The 18,093-nt window shown below is 35.1% G+C and overlaps 1 protein-coding gene and 1 long non-coding RNA gene across 4 annotated transcripts; one reads left to right on the forward strand and one right to left on the reverse strand.

Moving 5' to 3' along the window:
- Positions 1-6,369: 6,369 nt before the first annotated feature.
- On the forward strand, positions 6,370-13,613 carry LOC112521155 (50S ribosomal protein L25). 3 transcript variants are annotated; one of them, XM_025129861.1, is made up of 5 exons: positions 6,370-6,435; positions 6,917-7,343; positions 9,226-9,355; positions 12,179-12,418; positions 13,186-13,613. In XM_025129861.1, exons 2-4 carry the CDS (start codon positions 6,924-6,926, stop codon positions 12,397-12,399), a joined length of 771 nt encoding a protein of 256 aa, XP_024985629.1. In that variant the 5' UTR covers positions 6,370-6,435; positions 6,917-6,923; the 3' UTR covers positions 12,400-12,418; positions 13,186-13,613. The 3 variants fall into 3 exon arrangements, with proteins under 3 accessions (XP_024985629.1, XP_024985628.1, XP_024985627.1); XM_025129860.1 differs by lacking the exon at positions 13,186-13,613 and adding an exon at positions 12,548-12,629; XM_025129859.1 differs by lacking the exon at positions 13,186-13,613 and having other exon boundaries at positions 12,179-12,791.
- On the reverse strand, positions 12,878-13,625 carry LOC112521157. Its single transcript, XR_003070082.1, has 2 exons — positions 13,434-13,625; positions 12,878-13,365 (listed from the first exon to the last, which is right to left on the reverse strand). It is a non-coding gene; the product is annotated as an uncharacterized LOC112521157 (long non-coding RNA).
- Positions 13,626-18,093: the final 4,468 nt, after the last annotated feature.

Genomic DNA, 18,093 nt, shown 5'->3' on the forward strand with positions numbered 1-18,093 from the left:
AGTATTTGAACCACCCTCTCTCTCTCTCTCTCTATATATATATATATATATATATATGTGTGTGTGTGTGTGTGTGTGTGTGTGCATGTGTGTGTGTATACAAAAGCAAAAATCCTAGATGTGGAGTTCTTGATCATCTCGTCGACTACCATGGACCATGGTTGCACCAACACCTTTGCCAGCCAAACATAAACGTCTGGGCATCATCAGCCTCCTCCCTTCTTTCCCCTCTATATTTCACGATGGTTGGATTTTGGTTGTACATTTTTATTTTAACCATTGCCCTTACATGCACCTTTCTTCAATCATTAGTGAACAAAATCCCCCCAAAAACCCTAAAGATGACGCCTCTAGTGTTGGAGAATGATGTATCCATGGCGAACTTCATGGGATAAGAAGTAGAAGCGAGCAATCTACAGTGTCCGATGAAACCACTCTTTGTTTTCTCCCTTTACTTTGTGTCAACAGCGACCATCGCCTAGTCCGACGCCCCTTTCTTATCTCCCATGTGTTTAATGGTGACCACCCTTCGTCTCCTCATTCTCAATTATTGTTGGTGTTTGAGCCACCAAAACCCACTTCCTTGTTCTTGATTATTGTAGTTGTCTGGTGATGAGTATCAACTTATTTGATGTTTTTACAATTTTTCTTACTTTATTTATCCATTTTATTTTCCCAAAATTCCATAAATTGAGTCTTTTTGTTCTATTTTTATATTGGAACTAAATTGATGTGATAAACATGTTTACTTCTTGGATATGTGCTGATTTTTTGGAAAAAACCATGTTAATAGGTGTTTTGGCTGAAGCATGCTACAACGTGTGCTGCATGATGATTCTAGGGGCGTTTTTGAGAATAGTACGGAGGATCTTTTGATGTCCAATCCGACTTTTTGGCAGTCCATCTTCTGCAGCTTTAAATCTCTCATGGTACAAATTGAAGATCTTCTATTTGACTAATTTATGGATAAACATTGCTTTACCCTTTGGTCAATGAAAAAGTTGGATAATAGCTTTATTTTTGGGTTCTTGTCCTCCTTTCTCCTACTATATAAAGGAGGGATGCTTGGCATTTTGTAGGTAAGAAATCTAGCAAGCAATTTAGAGAACAACTTTGGATGTAATTTGGAAGTTCTCTTAGGCATAGTATAGTTTGGAAGTATTTTAAATTCTCTTTACATTCAAGTCTTCTTTATAATTCTTTTTAGCATTTATTTCTTCTACTTTCTTTTCTTTTCTTGTGTTTTACTTATTATGTTTTATTATTTATGCAATTAAATTTTATTATTTCAAGTATGGTAGGCTAAAAATATAGCTTGGGTGTTGGTGATGTTAAGAGAAATACCGATTCCGTTTGTAGAAATATAAATTATAAATCTTTACAACTACATCATTCAAGTTTTTATTGCAAAAATATCATCCATGGACAAGTTGATCACTTGTTTAAAAGTGTTAAAGTGTGTTGGATTTAGAGATAAACCAACAAGCACACGTCAACTTGAATGATATGGAAGTAGGCTCGAGAGCTATTCAGAATCAAGGAGACTCATTTTCACTCCATTTAGCTTATATAAAGAATAGTTTGAGCCAATGTCGAGACTCTAGCCTTGCATAGAGATATGAAGGCTTAATCTATGATTGTGTGTCATTCTACATCTCGAGAGAGTACCTTAAAAAAACTATTAGTTGTAAAGACAAGTTATTTATAAAGCATGTTATAGAACCATGTTATAGCATGCTGTCTACTTAAAGATCGGTTTATTATCTTAACAAATCCCTATACCCTAAGCTCTCTTTTATTACTTGTTCACAACAATAGTGTTTAACCAACTCACCACAAATATTTCTTCGAATTCACCATCTGAAATCATATCTTTATTTAAACTGTTAAAATGAACTTTTATTTCTTTTCCCCGTGGACGATATTCGGTATTTTTATCACTTTATTACTTATAAAAGACGATAGTGGCTTGATAAGTGTATACTTGCACTAATCTTCATTTGCTAACAGTCCGAGAGATTTATTTTATATAATTCTCGTAACATCTGGACCAACAAAACCCACATGGATCGTAAAAGCAACTTCTTGTTCTTGATTAAGGTTTGGAAATGGATTTAGGTTATATTTTGATTTTGATTTTGATTTTGGGTTTGAATTATAGTTCATCTATTGTTGGTTAAATTTGGATCATGTTCAACTATGGTCTGGATTTGGGTTGATTTTAGTTTTCATTTCGGATCCTCAAGTTATAGTAATATTTTACGTTTTTACTATAGGGGTATATAACTAGTATATATAAAGTTTGGGGATAGATAAAATGCAAACTAAACCATTTGTATAAACCATGAAAACCTCATTCAACCAATCATAATTTTTCATTTTCTTAATTTTTTTTAATTATGAAGGTTGATTAGTTATTTTTATTGTGAAGAGCATCAATTATGAACATTATCATCTTCATTCTATTAATTTTAGTAAACAAATTTTATCAATATGAGAAATACATGAAACAATTTAATTTTTACATAAAAATCAAAATATATGAAACAATTTCATCAATAAATGAATTATTTGAAACAATTTCATGCATTTTTTACCAAATTAAACAATGAAATCGACGATTTTCACGGTTTATACAAATGACTTAGTTTGTATTTTATCCCTCCTCTAAATTAAAATTGATTCTAAAAAAATGATATACATAAAAATATTAAGCATCACTAACATTGAAATTTTATGCTTCAATTGGTGCGTTCGGTTCTTGAATCCTTGCAACTTTATTAGATGTCGGTTTTCCTTCTGCCTACTTCGATCACTAATGAAGTGGAGAGGTTGTTTAGGGATTTTTTGTCGGGCAATAGACTGAGTTCTGAAGGGAAAGCTCGAGTTTGTTGGGAGGCGGTTTGTAAGCCGAAGAGGAATGGGGGTTTGGGTATTTGTTGTCTGGGTGCCTGAAATCGTACTTTTCCCATTTGTCATATTTGGGATATTCTTCGGTGTTGCAACTCTCATTGGATTAGGTGGGTGCATCTCATCGGTTATAGGTACATTTGTTATGGACAACTTCTTCTTTTGTTTATGGTTCGTGGACGTGGAGGAAGTTGTTTGCTTTGCGTATATCTATTCGGCCTCTTCTTTTACAGTTCTTGGTTATGGTCGTGATACCAATCCATGGGAGGATTTTTGGCTATCATTAGGATCTTTTCTCCTATCTCTTTAGCTAAGGCTGTCATCTCTAGCCTTCATGGTGTTTGCCCTCAGGATTGGCTACTTAGATTTGGAGCTTTGTCTGCATTTCCTGTTTCGGTTTTACATCCAAATTGGCGTGACCAGGTAATGTGGATAAATAATAATAGGCTTCTTATTAAATTTACGATTAAGGATGCGTGGAAGACGTCAGAAAGTCCTTTATTGGTAGTTGTCTGACACACCTTAGTTTGGTTTCTTAAGCATATTCCCAGGCATGCTTTTTGTCTTCGGTTGGCGTTTCGTCAACACCTTCCTACTAGGATAACTTGCTCATTTGGAAAGAGGAGCCTTCAGATATGTGTTGCTTGTTGTGTAGTCTGGGTTGCGACTCACATGATCATCTCTTTTTCGAGTGCTCTTACTCAACTCGGAGGAGGATTGAAAATGAGTTTGGGTTGGGTATGGTAGTGGATCGTTGGTCTTTCATCCTTGTTGATATTAGCTTGCATCGTTCGCCATGGAGTTCTGAAGTTGTTCTTGCTAATTGGGCTTGGTTGCAACCGTCTATTACATTTGACAAGAGCATAATAGCGTTTATTTATGGGACAAAATCATGATGTGAAGCAGCTTATCAAGGAGATCATTTAGGGTTTCAATGAAGATGTATGGGTGTGTCATGCGTTTGTAAAGCCTCAAGTTAGTTGATGCATTGTGGGTTCTGTTAGCTTGTCTATGGAGATCCTCTATTTTGCTGGAGGGTTGGTGCATGGGTGCGTGTTTGGGATGCTGATGATTTGTATTTTGTTTATTATGTCTTTTGTTTCAGCATCTCTTTCTTTATTTTGGTTGTTAGTTATCTGGTACAGAGGGTGTTCCTACTACTTTTTTTGGGTTTCGGGTGGGTAATCCGCGCCGACTAGGTGTATATTTTTTCCATTTCAATTGATTTGTTGGGAATCCTGTCTCCTCTAAAAAAACATACACCAGGTGGACTAGGCTTCTTCCTATAAAGGAGTTCGATACTTTCAAAATGCCTCAATCAAGTGCACTTTTCTTTCTTTTTTGTTAAGTTGTTATAAAACTAGGTACATTTTTGGAGAGCGTAATTGTAATTGTCACAACCCAAGATACAAATAGCCTTAAGTAGGTTCCTTTAAAAAAATTCAAAAAAAAAAAAGTTCAGCTTCTCTCTCTACGGCATGCCCTATCACGCGTGTGCTAAAAAACGCCTCTTCTCTCAATACTCTTGATGCTCTATTCTCCCTCGCTCTCGGATTGTTGCCCTATCTGGCTTCTGCGGTTTTTGTTCTACCCTAGTGCCATTCTCGGTTGGGTATTTTCTTTCTGATAATCAGTGATCACGGATTAGATTATTAGGTTATTAGTTATTAGGGTTATTCACTTATTAACTACAGTGAAACATGTGGAGTCTTTGAGAAATTTGTACGAAAAGTTGTGGGGTTTGAATTTTATTAAGGTATCCTTTTATTTGAAAGAGAGTATCATTGCTTTGTCAAGATTTTTTTAACTTCTCTAAAACTTATATAGTATAACTAGCTATTCGCTTCTATGGTATAATTAGAGGGCGATTGGTTCATTTTGGTAAACAAAAATGCGTTTTGTATCAAACTAGCACTCCTTTGTTCTTGTGTTCTCTTCATTTTGTGTGTGTGTCRTTTATGAYATAATTAGCAAACTATATCTTCACATAATTCTATTCGTTTTCCGCATGTGAATTGCACCTTCCACATGCTCCTCTATCCGGGCACAACTATTTTGTCTTTTACTAAATATTTATATACGACAAATWAACTCACACACCTTCCATAACTTTGACGAGGTTTGAACTCCTGACCTTCTATGAGATCAAACCAGATTCCGCCTTGAATTACTTTGTTGTGTTTTAAGTTAAAGTTTACTAACCCCCTTGTCTATAAGCAAGCTATTTGTCTAGTTGTTCGAGGTTTTGGTTTATATCTTCCCYTGTTGTAACTTTTYCTTTTTCCAATAAAAATTGGCACGGGGATGAGCCGCTTAGCTTGACTAGGTTTCAAACATTTTAAAAATTTGTGTATTTTTTTGTTTCTTGGATTAGGAGCATTTTTTTTAAATCTCCATCCAGAACATCCAAAACCATAGGACCGGCATTGTCTATTCAGAAACTCATGTTTCAACAAAATTAAAAAACATTTGACATATTTATACACACACACACATACATATATATATATATATATATGATTATAGATAACTGTAACTTTTATTTTGATCCAAATCTCCTTTTTACTAAAATGTATTAAATCTTCACGGTCAGTTTACACTAAAGTTTTTACATCTTGGTGCATTATACATATATAACAACTAATCTATACATCTATTATAAAACATTTGACAAAAAATCTTAAAAACCATTTTTTATGCATGAAGTACTACTTAAAATTTAAGATTACAAGTAATTTTACGTAAGTACAACTTATTAAAACTCTATTTTTAAATTCGTATAACTAACTGCTGATAAACATAATCAAATACAGGGTAAACATCTATTTTAAATATAGAAAATCTAAAATATAATTAAAATAATGATTGTGTTCTAACAAAATGTTTAATTATTATCTTTATAAAAAATTATATTATTAAATCRAAAATAAATTACTTTGTTATTAGATCTAGATTAAATTATAATAAAAAATTGAATTAAATAAGTTACACCAAAAAACAAGAACTATTAAATAGTTATTTTGATACTATTATCGATTTATTTTTTTTACAAATTTTTATACTATCTTCAAATTTTATATTTTAAATCTAAAATAAAAACATTATCGTTTTCTCAAAATCACATAAAATCGTATTATATCGATAGAGACAAAGAATAAAAACTAAACATTAAAATCGAGATTTATCTCGCTGCATTGCATGAGTACCCTTCTAACATACTTTGATGTATACGTGTACATAACAACTAATACACTTTGATGTATACGTATACATAACAACTAATACACTTTGATGTACGTACATTTTTAAAATGGAGCAGGGGTAGTATGCAAATTTAAGTAAACCATGGGGTGGTTGGAAGTTATAAGTGTAAAAGTATAGGGGCCAAATGGTCCATCTCAAATTCACTCACTTGTGCAGCGGCCTTTCTCGCAGGTTTAAGAAACAAAAACACGACGGTCCGTAGGGTTTTGAAGCTGGAAATCCGTCGCTTTACCAGCAAAGAAGATTTTGGCTCTAAACCAGGCAAGGAATCCAATCGAAACCCCAGTTCTATTTTATTAACTGCTTAATTTACACCGCTTGGTTTGCCAATTTAACTGTTTGCTGTAGTTATCAAGTTTTTCTTCTACAAGGAAAGATTCATATCGATTTTAAAGTTGAAAGTGTGACTTTACTTTGTGGAATATAAAGATGGCATATTATGGTGCATTAGGGCTTTTGATCCATGTTTTGGTGGGGGTATTTGTGATTTCCGCATAACCCAAAACCTCACTGAACACAAGTGTTCTTTATTGAAGTATTAGTGTTTTTGTTATAATGTTTAATGTAGATATATTTGAAGTTTAGATATCTAATTTCAAATCATCACTGTATTTTTTCAATGGAGGTGGTATATAAGTACCAAAGTACATGGATTTTGTTGACATTGTTTGTTTTAGTTTGATGTATTTATGCTTGTTTTCATCTATATGATCAATAATCGAATTTGGAGCATGCACCCCAGGTACAAGATGTTGGCTCCTCGCCAAATGCTCACTAGAGCCCTACTTCTCCAGCATTTTAGACAATCTTCCACTGCTGCAGCTTTAGTTCAAGATCATGAAGAAGTCCCACTCACATATCTTGAAGGTTTCCCCAAGCCAGACCCCAAGCACGATGAGATAATTTGTGCATTGCCGCGTGCACTGTCTGGGAAAAACATCTCTGCTAAGGAGCGCAAGGCTGGACGTGTGCCAAGCATTGTGTTTGAGCAAGAAGACGGTCAGCATGGAGGTAACAAACGACTCATATCCGTCCAGAACAATCAGATCAAGAAGCTTGTAAATCATCTTGGTCAAACCTATTTTCTATCACGCCTCTTTGAGCTTGAGGTTCGGCCCGATCTCGAAAGCGAGGATATCATTGAGAAAGTCCGTGTCTTGCCTCGAGCGGTATGCAATTTACCAAGTCATTAAAGATATCAAATTGTGATTTTAGTTAGAAATGTTGAAGTTCTGCAAATGTGCACAATGTAATATGTCATTGCTTGTATCCCACTTTACTACTTTTGAAGCAGCATCATTTTACAAAGAAATATAGTTCCTACAGAGGCATTATAATATTTGGTGTTGGTATTGTTTTAATTTGTCGGGGTATTTGCGGAAAATTGCTCTACTCTCTGGAGTAAAGGTCAGGTTTGCATACATCCGACTCCCGAAGACCCCACCCCAAGTCATCTACACTGGGCTTAGTATGGTTTGATTTGGCTTCTTTAGTGACAACTTATTATTTGTCCTTCATGTGATTATGTATTTGTTGCTTCAATTAGGTTTAACAAATCTGTAGACGACTAATAATTGCTCTTGCACACCTATATCGGAGGAAACTGGTTGGAGGGTATACTGGGTTTGATAGAAGAGGGCTAGGGTGGACCCAATTGCTGATTATGAGATAACTGACAAGTACTACTAGATTAGTAGAGTAGCTATGACTCGGTATTGCTTCATCTTCTACGAGGAATCCATGTGTATGCGAGCAAATTCACCAAAAGAGAGTTCTAGTTTTAGGATTTGCAAAGTGGATTTTATTGCATTGGCCAAGTAATTATTCCTTTGAGAGTATTCTAGCAGTGCTCAGTAGGAATCTTACTGACACATGGATTTTTTCTTAGCTGCATGCACTGTCTCCTTTACATGAACTTTCTGGGATAGTTATGGGTTTCAAGCCACAGAAATGCCATTTCGGAAAAATGGAAAGGTGTGCAAAACTTCCCTTCCTACCCTTGCAAAGCCGAGAAACCTTCTGCACCAGTCACCCATTTTAGAGTTAAGGTGAAACATGTGCTAGCCGTATACACTTCTATCTCTATTCTCCTTGTTGTGGATTCTATCTTAGTTATCTGTCAAGTGAATGGGACAGTCACATCTTCAATTCTTTGTATACCATATAAAGAGTGAAAATATTGAAATGTTAAATGACCTAAGCAAGGTAGCATCTTATTCTCTTGATCTTGGGCTACCATTTCTTTCCGGAAACAGGGCTAACCAAACCAACCCGATCTGACCCAGTATTATTCTACTGCAAGTCAGGTCTCAGGGGGGTGGGAGGTATGCAGACCTGTCATCTACCCTTTTCCTGAAGACCCCGACTTGGTGAAAAAATGTGTGTGCAGAAGTAAGAATAAGCAGCTGGAAAACAAAAAAGAAAATAGACAAAGGGAAAAAGGAAAAAGAAAAAAAGTTACTGCTCTTGGATAGAGTGCTGGAAGAATGAGTAGAAGAGAAGTTACTGCTGTCAGAGGGGATTTGTTCTAGAAAACCAGACCACTTGGAAGTAGGGTCTGGGGGGTGGGATGCACATAGACCTTTCCTCTACCCCCATAAGTAGAGCGGTTGTTTCAGTGAAGACCTCCGACTTGTGAAAAAGGATGGGAAAGGTGAAAAAGAAAGGGAAAAGGGTGCAACAATCAATGATGGTCTATAAAGGGTTTAGGAGAATGTTAGGGGATATTGTGTTATTACAGTTATTAAATTAGATGGTTGAGCTTAGCAGTTAAAACTTAAAATGATTTTTACACAATAGAAAGGATGTTAAATTCAGTTTGAATGGGCTGTCAACTCCATTGTGTGATATAAGTTTTTGACATAGTGGTTGCAGATCTTATACTTAAATCATGCTTTTGTGCTATAACTCCAATCCGGTATACTGTGTTCAGTAGGGCCATTGATTTACTCATATTATGATGTAAGTGTGTAATGTAAAGGAAATATGAAAATCTTTACTGTCTTCATTTTATGGCTTACTTCAATACTGAATTTTCATTTTTGCTGCCAGCTTCATCTTCAGTCTGATACAGATGCTGTGCTTAATGTTACATTCGTAAGAGCACCTTCTCATGCTTTGTTGAAGGTTGATGTTCCACTCGTGTTTATTGGAGACGATGTGTCCCCCGGGTTGAAAAAAGGTACCATGTGATCCATCTTTTTCATGGTTATGGAGCTGTTACTAGTGTTGATCTGTGTAAGGTTGCTATGGCGCTCTCATTCTCAAAAAGGTGTTGTGCTCTAAAATTTGACATCAAACCTAGTGCTTTTTAAGATCAAAGTCATATGAGTTGTTTACCCTTGGATCATTAATATTCTCAAATCTTAAAACCAATTATTTGGGTTTGCTTGAGTTTTCTATGTCTATTTTCTACGGCAAGTATTTTCATGAATGGTAAAACTATTTATTTTTTAGGAACAAGCCTTGAGTTTGCTTCAAAGCTAGCAGTCATATCATGATTCATTGTATGAAATTATTAGTAGACATAATCCACTCCAATTAGTAATTGGGTTATTATCTTGGGATAAAACCAGATATAGAAATTGTGATGCTGCTCATAGGAAAAGAGTTTTTGGTTATTGTATCTACTTCTGTGACCTGTTTGCTTGCTGTACACTTGTCCTAACTTTTCTCCCTTTGTGTTTTCTTGTTTGTTTGATCTATTTCCCTCACACCAAAAGAGTCGTTATACCAAGAGCTGGAATGGAGAACGCCCTCCACAAACCCACATACCACCCATATCCCCTTGTCCCATAATGGCCTAAAAGGTCCTAAACTTTGGTTTAGTAATCCAAAGGCCCTCCAAATTCTTTAACAAGGTAGGAAAGTTTTTATAAGCATCAATACATCATCAAATCAGTCTCATATCTTAGTTATGTACATTTTGAGAGCATTCAGAGTTTTTGACTTAAGCCTCTCGACTTTCCACACGCTAACAAGTAACAATGATTCTTCCTATGTTCTTCAGTTCTAGGCACTTGAACTACTACCTAGGTCAAGAAATGGGTTTAATTTGGATAAAGATTGAATAAACTAGCAATCTCATGTGATCCATTAGTTAATGGACCCTGATCCTGATCGGACCCATTTGTTATTGAACTTTACCACAACCTTCTCTGAATAATTTTCATAACTTAGAAGGATAACACAGGTTTATATCAAACATGTACCATATAAACATTATACAGCATAACACCTAAGCTCTTAGTATAAAGCACACATTTTTGCAAACTAACTTGTAGCATAAAAAATCTACAACTACTCAACCTTTCTAATTAAGCACATATTTAACACTACAAATTGAAAATTAGTTATAAAAAATTAGAACTCTTAGTTTTAGTTGCTAACATTTTCTTGCCTCAGTCCAAGTATGTGTTATACATATGCTATTTTTTTCCATTTATTTATCTTGATTGGAATTGAATTCTTGGATGCTCCGATAGAACCTGGTTTTGGAATATGTTACTTTGTTGAAACACTAATCAATTGATTGATTGTTATACCGGATATTTTAGGATTCTTGATTTTAGCTTGATTAGCAGAACTAGTATTTGGAATTGTATATCTTATTTTTTTATATTTTAAAACAAATAGACTAAAACTTTTTATAAAAGTTATGTTGCAAAATGTATGTTAGTAACATAGCATAAAAGTTATTCAGATCTTATATATATGTATGTGTATATATATATATATCTTGTCGTCTTGGATACATAGATTTTCACGGTGGCTATCGACTGTAAGATACCCATAAAAGAGATACTTTAACACGTAGACTACTACTATACCTATAACTTCCTTTTGACTAAACCAAACCATCCAAACCAAACCATCCAAACCAAAGATATCTAACATTTCCCGACGGAGGTAGGGTTTGGGGCTTGGATGTCCGCAGACCTTTTCTGTATCCGAAGAGGCAGAGATGTTGTTTTCGTGCAGACCTCTGACTTCCTTATAACTTCCGTTTGACTCTATTTAGCAAACTTGTACCATTTAACATAGAAATGTCATTATTTCCACCTGTATGCGACCTTATCTATTTTATCATTGCTTTGAACGATAAATAACATGATTTATTTTGGCATACTCATTGCTTGTGAGGTGGGTTATACACCAAAAATCATAACACATTTCATTCTTAAACATGTATTTTCATGGATATTCACTTGCCTATATTGTTTGTTGTATCGTCATATGCATGTACAATCTTACGACAAAATGAACTTCAATTGGATGTACTTGCCAAATTTGATGATTCATTATATTGCTAGGTCTCCATGTGTAACTCCCATGTTCTTGAAGAAACTTGATCAAGAAACTTGATCTAGTAAGCACGTACCTTTCCATGTAGGAACTCTACAAGACAATGGGAAAATGTTCTATCGTGAAAATGGAGAATTATGACAAAATGAGTTGAAATACTTGAGCGCTACTAACTGATACATAAGAGCATATCCCACTCTTAAGTAGGGTTGCGGGTGGGATCTACATAGACTTGTCCTCTACCCCAAATGGTAGAGCAGTTGTTTCCATGAAGATCCCCAACTTGTGCAAAATGTGAGTGAAAAGGAAAGAATCAAGACTAGTAAATAGAAAGCAACGCATAAGTATAATCATACAACACACCATATGAATGTTGTTTCTCACACATATGCACAAGCATGTGGTCTTCACGGAAACAACCATCATACTCTTTGAGGTAAATGTCAGATTTGCATACATCCCGCTCCCAGACCCTACTTTTGAGTGGGATTTACTGGGTCGGTTTTGGTTTTGGTTACCATATGAATGTTACGTGTATGTTCTGTACGAACATAAATTACCTAACCCTAACAAAGCTGAGCAACATTGGTTCATCAGGTTATTGCCATTGCATGGTTTAAAACATAGATTTTGGCATTTGTTTTAAGGAGTAGCTTTCTTTATTCTTCGGTTTTGGTTTACTTTTGAATAACGTTGGCAGGGTCTTACCTAAACATCATCAAGAGAACGGTGAAGTTCATTTGTCCAGCAGACATAATTCCCCCCTTCATTGAGGTAGATCTTAGTGAGTTGGATGTGGGTCAGAAGTTAGTGATGGGGGATCTCAAAGTTCATCCCGCTCTGAAGCTTGCTCGGTCCAAGGACGAACCTGTTTGCAAGATTGCAGGAGCCCGGGTTTCTGAACAGAGAAAGTCTAAATGATCTTGACAGAAATTTTCAGGTTAGATTATTTGAAATGTTAGTTTATCTAGTGCAAGCATTTTGGTTTCATTGATTTTTGGAGCTTTTCTAAAAACCAAGGAAGATGTCTTTTGTAATATCATAGATCAAATTTTCTCCTTTTGAATAGGGGAATACGGACTTGAACGATGTCGTCCCAAAATTTTCTTGAGCTGGAATAAAAGAAAAGTCACAAAGTTTGGTTTTAGAATGTGTTTCTTGGCTTGTGAACAACTTTAAAGGAACATCGAATGCCATTTGATTGAAGGAAACCCGAGAGACCGAATCTTGAGCATATAAATGATGACTAAAACCAGTATACATTACATTAATCAAGTCGTTGAACGAGACACCTTGACTATCATAGGGTGCTACATTTCAAAGGATTTTAATAGACAAGTTAAATCCAGTATATGGTTCATGTGTATTATTTATATGTTGCAACATTTCTGCATTCAGAGGATCTTAATAGACGAGTTAAATCATCAATTAATAATGACAAAGTTATGTTGATATTCAAGAATGACCTTGATGACTATGTTTAGCAAACTAATTGATAGCTGACGTTTTGACAAAGACTAGCTGATAAGCTATGACAAAAAAAGACGTATAAAACTTAAGCTGATAAGCTATGGGTCACTGGATTTCTGCATCATCACCATCAATTTTTCATGAATGGATGAAGCTAACTGTTTCATGAATGGGTTTCTGCACACCATCAATTTTTTATGAATGCATGAAGCTAAATGTTTCATGAATGGGTTTCAGCTAACTGGATTTTTGCATCACCACCATCGTCTCCATCATCATCAATTTTTCATGAATGCATGAAGCTAACTGTTTCAGAAATCATCGCCATCGTCTTGGTCTCGGGAGCGCTGGATTTCTGCACTGTTTTGAAGTTCAAAAACGATGTCTATATCATGATTATTTCACTCCGTTTCCGACCTGCATTCGGGGAAGAACCCTAATTTAATCGGCTCAACAACGAATAAAAGAAGGTAATACAATCAAACCTCGTTCATGATTCCGCGTGAATTGGTTTCTTGATTATCTTCACCACTGTTTCTGTGACTTCTCCCTCTCAATTAATTAAAATGGAAACATGATAGACCATTTATTTACATTATGCCACCGGTTCATTTGATGGCCGTTGATGAAAATATTGGATGGTGGAGATCAGTTTCTTAGAATCACGTGGTTTGCAATTGAAACACGTCCATATATAATACTAATTTTTTTGGATTTATATAACTAAAACACAACTTTTAGAAATTTTCTATTATCATTTTAAATAACCATTACATATAATCTTTATATATATAAAAAGAAAATCTTTGTGGCACAATGAGAATTGAGTATTTTTCAAATGGTGAATTGTGGTTGATCGTTAGTTGTCTTATATTGGTGAAGGGTTGGAATATTTAAACAAAGTGATGTGTATAAGAAAGGTGGATTAGATAACTTTGATCGATTCATAAGGTTTAATTCATAATTAAGGATCGTCTTATTTTGGATAACCCTCTTTGAAATTTATAACCATGGTTGGAATCAAAACCAATCAAATGTTAAAAATTATAAATTATAGTGCAAAATTATAAGTGAAACAAAATGGTAAAATTATGGTGTAAAACACAGAGTTAAAATATCATGTAAAACAAATAATTGAAAACAAATTATTATGCAAAACACACTTAAATATCATGCAAAACATAAAGTTGAAAACAAATTATTCATTTCATAAAATATCAATCATCTTGCAATAAGATTGAGTTAATCATTGCATACTAGTGGAGAGATGATAGTTTGGAAGAATATGAAGGATGTATAAATGAATGATAAATGCTATGAAATCTATAAACATGGTTGGAATCAAAACCAACCAAATGGTAAAATATAGTGCAATACACAGTTAAAAATAAATTTAGATATAAAAGTAAAAGACCACAACATTGATGTCGCACCCAAATAATTGAGTAATCTTCATTTCTTGAATTGTGGTTGTGTAACATCCCCCATCCCCGTGGTCCGGAACGGGCGGTGTCACTAACGAGACTTAATTCTAAGACACAAACATTGCAGAGCTACTAATAAACTCCAAACGTATATTAACTTCTAAAACATGCTTTACAATCCAAAAATATTACATTCTATCAACTATTTATAAGTTTAGAATATTATACATCTACCAACGAGTTTACCAACTCCAAAAAGTCAAACGCTCGATCTCAAGTCCCGTCCCTTATCAGAATCACTTGGAACCTGTCGTGTCAGAAAACAAGAACACGACTGAGCACAGGGCTCAGTGAACAGATTGTATATAAACTTAATAATACGTAACATCGATAATAAAGCGGAAGACTTAAAAATCAATGAAACTGAATTCATAGAAAATCAAGACGTTTCACAGTTTTCATTTCAAAACATCATTTAAACACAATCCGTCAATTCTTGTAGTGTTCGTGGGGTGGCCAAACCACACGAACTATCGGGCCGGCGTGCGGGCACACACCCCGAGTCCCCCGTGAATTTAACCACGGTCACATGGTGGGTAATCCTAGGATCGATCCATCCGCCCTGGAGCCAATAAAATCGGCCTAGTCCACAAGGTGGGTTCACGTAAGCCACTATTGGGCCTAACCCTGTGGATCGAGTTCACCTGCAGGACGCCATGACTACRAAGCCGCCATAGAAGGCATCCCAAATAATGCGCCCATTAATTGAGTTGTTCTGAAAACCAATAAAACTAAACATGTGCTACTATCCGAATGGCGTTCATAAAAAGTCAATTTTCAAAGTACTTCATAAAACTCCAAACTACTTCAAAATATGACAATCAATTTAACAAAATTGAAAGATTCAAACATATAATTCAACGAACTGAAAATCAAGTGTTCACGATAAAGATTTAAGAGTTTACGATAAAGGTTCAAGAGTTTATATATATATATATATATATATATATATAATTTATAAGTACGTAATTTATTGACCACTTTTAAGCAATCAATCACAAAGTGGTGAACCACCATTATGAATGGTCAACTACAACAACTAGTTGCCCAAGAGTCAAAAAAAATGAAATCCGTACCTTAAGCGGAATAGAGAAGTAAAGCACGATCAAACGAGATTCACGGTAAAGTTCGACTTGCTCGCGTGCCTAACGAAAGCGCAAATCGRTTATTACTTAAACAACGTAAGATCATATCTTAATTCTACTAATAAACTACTTAGGTCTACATTTTATAAACAACTTAAGCTTCAAATACGACAGCCGAATATGTATTACGAAATCCACGCAACACTTAGCTTTATATAATTCCGTTTCGACTTTTAATAGCTTTTGACCCTCATTTTCGGGAGCATCTTTACCCCACTTAGAGACCAATACAGAATATACTATTTAAACGAAAGATGTAGTATGATATGCGATGAAACTACTGGTTCTCAAATCACCTCATTTGGATTATCCATCTATTTTATACGAATATTACAAAACAGCAGATCAATCCTAAATACATTGCAAACAGCCCCGAAAACACACTTTTGGGCCACTTAGATTCATAACTGGATTTTCGACCCTACATGAAAGTTGTAGTATACATTAAGGGCTTTCTAACTGTAAAATATGAGCTTATTCCGACTTACGGTTTGTAAGTTATACACTGTCAAAGTATGGACCTGCATAATCGGTAAAATCCGATTCCGGAATTCCCGACTAACTTTTATAATTCAACTCTCATGATTCGCTACATTTACATGCTATAAACATACTTCAACATACTAAACCGTAAAACAAGTCTAATGGTCGTTAACCTAAGTTTAATCATGCAATTTTACTCTTTTCGGCATTATATCGAACAATTGGTGTACCGTTAAACATATACACCAAATTTAACCATAATGAAACCATAATCTACCCTTTTAATTTCTACATCAATTTTATCAATCCTAGCATTCTAAACTTGAAATATATCATACTTATAACAATATCAATCCGTAAATTTAGACATAACATAGTTTATAAATCAGTCTAAAAATGCTAACGTAAACACCCTAATAAAAGTGAATGAAATTTATACCTTTATGAAGGGTTCGAAGAGTGGATTCAGAATATATAATCGTTACCTCGATTGCTTGAACGATTTGAAAAATATCTTAGAAAGAAGAAAATTTTGAGAGAGAGATGAGGCGGTTGAAGAAGAAAAACGAAGGATGCATATGGTTTTTTTTAATTTCGTTAACACTCATATATATATATATATATATATATATATTATAATATTACAATTATAATAAGTTTAGTAATTTGACGGTTTTAACCCTCAACAATTAACGATCGTTATTTAAATACGGTAAGTTAACGATAATGTGTTTTTAAAATTCGGGTCATACAATTCTCCCCCTCTTAAAAAGGAGATTTCGTCCCCGAAATTGAACTTAGAGATAGGGAACTTACATTAGTTTGCAGATTAAATACTGTACTAAAATTCAAACGTGTGTCCCAAGCTTTATGTAAGCCTTCCCAAAATCGAGATGTAAAACGTGAATCTCGATCGGAAGTAATCGATACAGGTGTGCCATGAAGACGCACAATCTCACGTTGGAAAACTTCGGTCAACTTATCAATTGACCAAGTTTGTCGGACAGGAAGAAAATGACCCGATTTTGTCAGTCGGTCTACCACTACCCAGATTGCATCGTGTTTCAAGATCGTAYGGGGTAATCCGACTACAAAATCCATARYTATGTGCTCCCATTTCCCTACTGGAATGTTCAACGATTGGAGAACACCACCCGGACGTTGATGTTCAATTTTAACTTGTTGACAAGTGAGACAACGAGCTACAAAGTCGGCGATATCTCGCTTCATTCCAATCCACCAGAAATGGTTCCTCAAATCGCGATACATTTTTGTTGTGCCAGGATGAACCGAAAACATAGGGTTATGAGCTTCGGTCAGAATTAGATCTCTAAGCTCCGAGTTATTCGGAACACAAAGACGATCCCGAAATCACAACACGTGATCATCATCAATTCTGAACTCTGAACTAGAATTCTCTTGTGTCTGTTGGAAATTTGCCCATAATTCACTATCATTTTGCTGGGCTTCTTTGATCCGAGATATTAGAGTCGATTCTACCATTAGATTCGATAGAATTTCCGTTTGCGAACTCGGATAGATTTCTAGTCCGAACCGTTTGAATTCCAAAGCCAACTCTGTAGAAACAATTAAAGAAGAAACTTGTTCCACAGCTTTACGGCTTAAAGCGTGAGCGACTACATTAGCTTTGCCCGAATGATACTGTATCTGAACATCGTAATCTTTCAGAAGTTCAAGCCATCTTCGTTGACGCATATTTAACTCTTTTTGAGTAAAGATGTATTTGAGGCTTTTATGGTCAGTGAAAACTTCACAGGTCTCACCGTACAAATAATGACGCCAGATCTTAAGTGCAAAGATCACTACAGCCAATTCAAGATCATGAGTCGGATAATTGACCTCATAAGGCTTTAATTGACGAGAAGCATATGTGATCACTTTTCTGTGTTGCATAAGAACACAACCGAGACCTTTCTTTGAAGCATCACTATAAACTTGAAACCCACCAGTGCCAGACGGCAATACAAGAATAGGTGCGGTAACCAATCGATGCTTCAATTCCTCAAAACTAG

Source organism: Cynara cardunculus (genome assembly GCF_001531365.2).
Source record: "Cynara cardunculus var. scolymus isolate 2C chromosome LG 11, CcrdV1, whole genome shotgun sequence".
Taxonomy (NCBI): Eukaryota; Viridiplantae; Streptophyta; class Magnoliopsida; order Asterales; family Asteraceae; genus Cynara; species Cynara cardunculus.